Source organism: Plectropomus leopardus, unplaced genomic scaffold, assembly GCF_008729295.1.
Source record: "Plectropomus leopardus isolate mb unplaced genomic scaffold, YSFRI_Pleo_2.0 unplaced_scaffold28924, whole genome shotgun sequence".
Lineage (NCBI taxonomy): Eukaryota > Metazoa > Chordata > Actinopteri > Perciformes > Serranidae > Plectropomus > Plectropomus leopardus.
Window position 1 is genome coordinate 781 of NW_024631517.1, and position 2,779 is coordinate 3,559.

At 40.2% G+C, this 2,779-nt stretch overlaps 1 protein-coding gene across 1 annotated transcript; it reads left to right on the top strand.

Annotated features, from left to right (window-relative positions):
- Positions 1–875: 875 nt before the first annotated feature.
- LOC121938231 (BTB/POZ domain-containing adapter for CUL3-mediated RhoA degradation protein 3-like) lies at positions 876–2,703 on the top strand (the record flags this gene model as incomplete). The annotated part of the gene is made up of 3 exons (XM_042481502.1): positions 876–967; positions 2,193–2,406; positions 2,513–2,703. Coding segments are annotated over exons 1-3 (408 nt in total), but the record flags the coding sequence as incomplete, so codon positions are not given.
- Between the last annotated feature and the right edge of the window lie 76 nt (positions 2,704–2,779).

Sequence of the window (2,779 nt, forward strand, 5' to 3'; positions counted from 1 at the left end):
CCGTACTCTTGTATTGATTACATTTTGACTGTGGCTGTAGAGCACACATCCGCACATCATCACATTGTTTTGATTGACTTTACCTGCGGTATTCCTCAGCTGAAGATTTTGTTAAGCCTTTAGGCTCACCTGGCGCTATACCTCCTCAGTCATTTGGTTGTCCTTGAGATCCGAGCGGGAGAAGCCAACCGAAATGTGAAGACTAACTTGCCATCTCTGGAGTAACGGGGCCACACAGGAAAGATGGAGCTGGGATAGTTAGCACACAGGGCTAGTTCGCCGCTGGTCGACTTGATACTGTCTCAAGGAGAATCTTCTCACATGTATTTAGCGATATTTGTCATCATTGCGGGTTTAAGTTTGACCCTGAAACAATGACAGTCTCAAAAACACGGCGGACATACCGTTTCGAAATGTAAACAATGAGAGGAGATCCGTACGTTGACTGCAGCCATTAATCCCCTGTGTCGCACTAAATGATTCCGGGTAGTGTTTGTCTAAATGTATAATTCGTTTCGCGTGAGTATTTATAGATAGAAGTCCTTAGATGTGACAAACTTTCTTTGTTCGTGTTATAACGACGACTTTTTGTCTCAGCTGGCGGATAAAGCTGTCGTTCAGAGTGTTGGGGGGGTGGCGAGGGGGGGGACTGTTATCACTGTAACTCCTTCAACAGCGGAAATGTGCGGGTGGTTGATGTAATTAAAGCTATGCTCAACAACAAGTGAATCAAAAGTAGTTGAGCAGAAAGTGGGCTAAAGTGAGCTGCTGCGTGGTTACTTGTGTCTCGTTTTACCTTATCTTAAACACTATAACGTTTAACAAAATAATGTAACTGTCACTTTAAACAGAGCAGAGTGAGGTTTACGTCATTTTTATAACTGCGCAGCGCTGCACCGGAAGGAAGTGGGTGTTAGCTGACTGACGTTAGCGAGCTACTATTATAAAGTCTGCTGCGGGTTCTATGGTAAATATACTTAACTTTTATCAAAAAACAATTACAAACACGTCAACAATAGTTTGTAGACAATATTTTAATAGTCATTGTGATAATATGTGTATTTTTCTTTGCCAGATTTATGATTACATAGGGAACTTTAGGTAAGGCTAACGAGCTGGCTAGCTCATTAGCGGTGCTGGCTAAAATCAAATTAATACTTAGTGGATTGAGGAATGCGGTTCAGTGGTTCACACGAAACCTGTGAACAGTCGTACCAACGTATTAATGTCTATTATTGGCGTTTTAAAAAAGTATATTAGCCGCAGAGTAACGTTAAAAGTATGTAGTGCTGCCTTTGAATTATCTTTGCCCGGTTTGAGCTTTTTCGTAGCTTCATCGTGGCAGTCTCAACGTGAATGCTAATTAAAAAAGAGAAATTTACACCTTAGGACACAGATTTTTTTTTTTTAATTTCACATTGACTCACTGGCAATACAGCCATGGTTCAGTCTACACGTAGAAGGACGTACTACATTATTATAGCATAACGTTTTGCTAGAATAACAGTTATATCAACGTTGATAAGACAACTACCTCAGCCTCTGTTACTTTCATGGCTTTGATTTAGTAAGGGAAAAGTTTTGCGAAAGCTTTGACATGTCACATGACACTTAAGTCACCACCTTCATTTTGGTTTTGTAGATTTAAAAGATTGGAATTATACTATATTACCACTTAACTTGTCAACAATTGACCTTAATAATTGTGTCATAAAAGTCTTTTATATCCTTTTCCTCTGAGCCATTGACTGAGATTGTTGTCTTAAAAACAATAAAAAAACATATACCCAACATGTTCCTTCATCACAATGAACATGGACACATTTATTTTAAATTAATCTTCTTGCCTACACTGTCCTGCTGTCATAGATACTTGTGTCTATATTAAAATGAAAATACCTGTGACCTGATTTAAACATTTTTTTAGTCATCTTTAGTTGCAATAAAAGGGCTTGGGACTTTTGACAGGTGGTTGAGGAAAGCCAGAAAATATTGAGAAATAGACTAAAGGGTTTTGTCAAAAATAAATAAATATAATAACACCAGCCTTATTCTTTGAAAGGAATGATTTACATTAACATAGACCTTTGTGTAAACAGCTGTTGCCACTCAATGCTCTAAATCAAACTAATCCAGTGACACAGCAGCCCTGATCCAGGTTTCACTCTATGTTTTACCTTTTTCTGTCGCAGGAAGAGATGTCAGGAGAGAGTGTGGTGAGCTCGGCAGTGCCGGCAGCTACAACCCGGACTACATCCTTCAAGGGATCCAGCCCCAGCTCTAAATATGTGAAGTTAAATGTGGGTGGGGCACTGTACTACACTACAATGCAGACACTAACCAAACAGGACACAATGCTTAAAGCCATGTTCAGTGGCAGGATGGAGGTCCTCACAGACAGTGAAGGTGAGCTGTTTGGGGAAAATGTTTAAATTATATGCAGAGTTTATGTCAGCCTTGCGCTGGCTGTGATCTGTTGCTAACTTATGTTTCACCGCTTTCATATCCATAGGTTGGATTTTGATTGATCGCTGTGGAAAACATTTTGGAACAATCCTTAACTACCTTAGAGATGGAGCAGTGCCACTCCCAGACAGCCGACGGGAAACTGAGGAGCTGCTCGCTGAGGCCAAGTATTATCTTGTCCAAGGCCTCGCTGATGAATGCACAGCTGCCTTGCAGGTACCATCACAACAGAGGGCAGTCGGATGGCAGGACGATATATTAATACCTCATCTATCATCAGATCATCTGTATTTTTATTGAATTAACTTTTTTG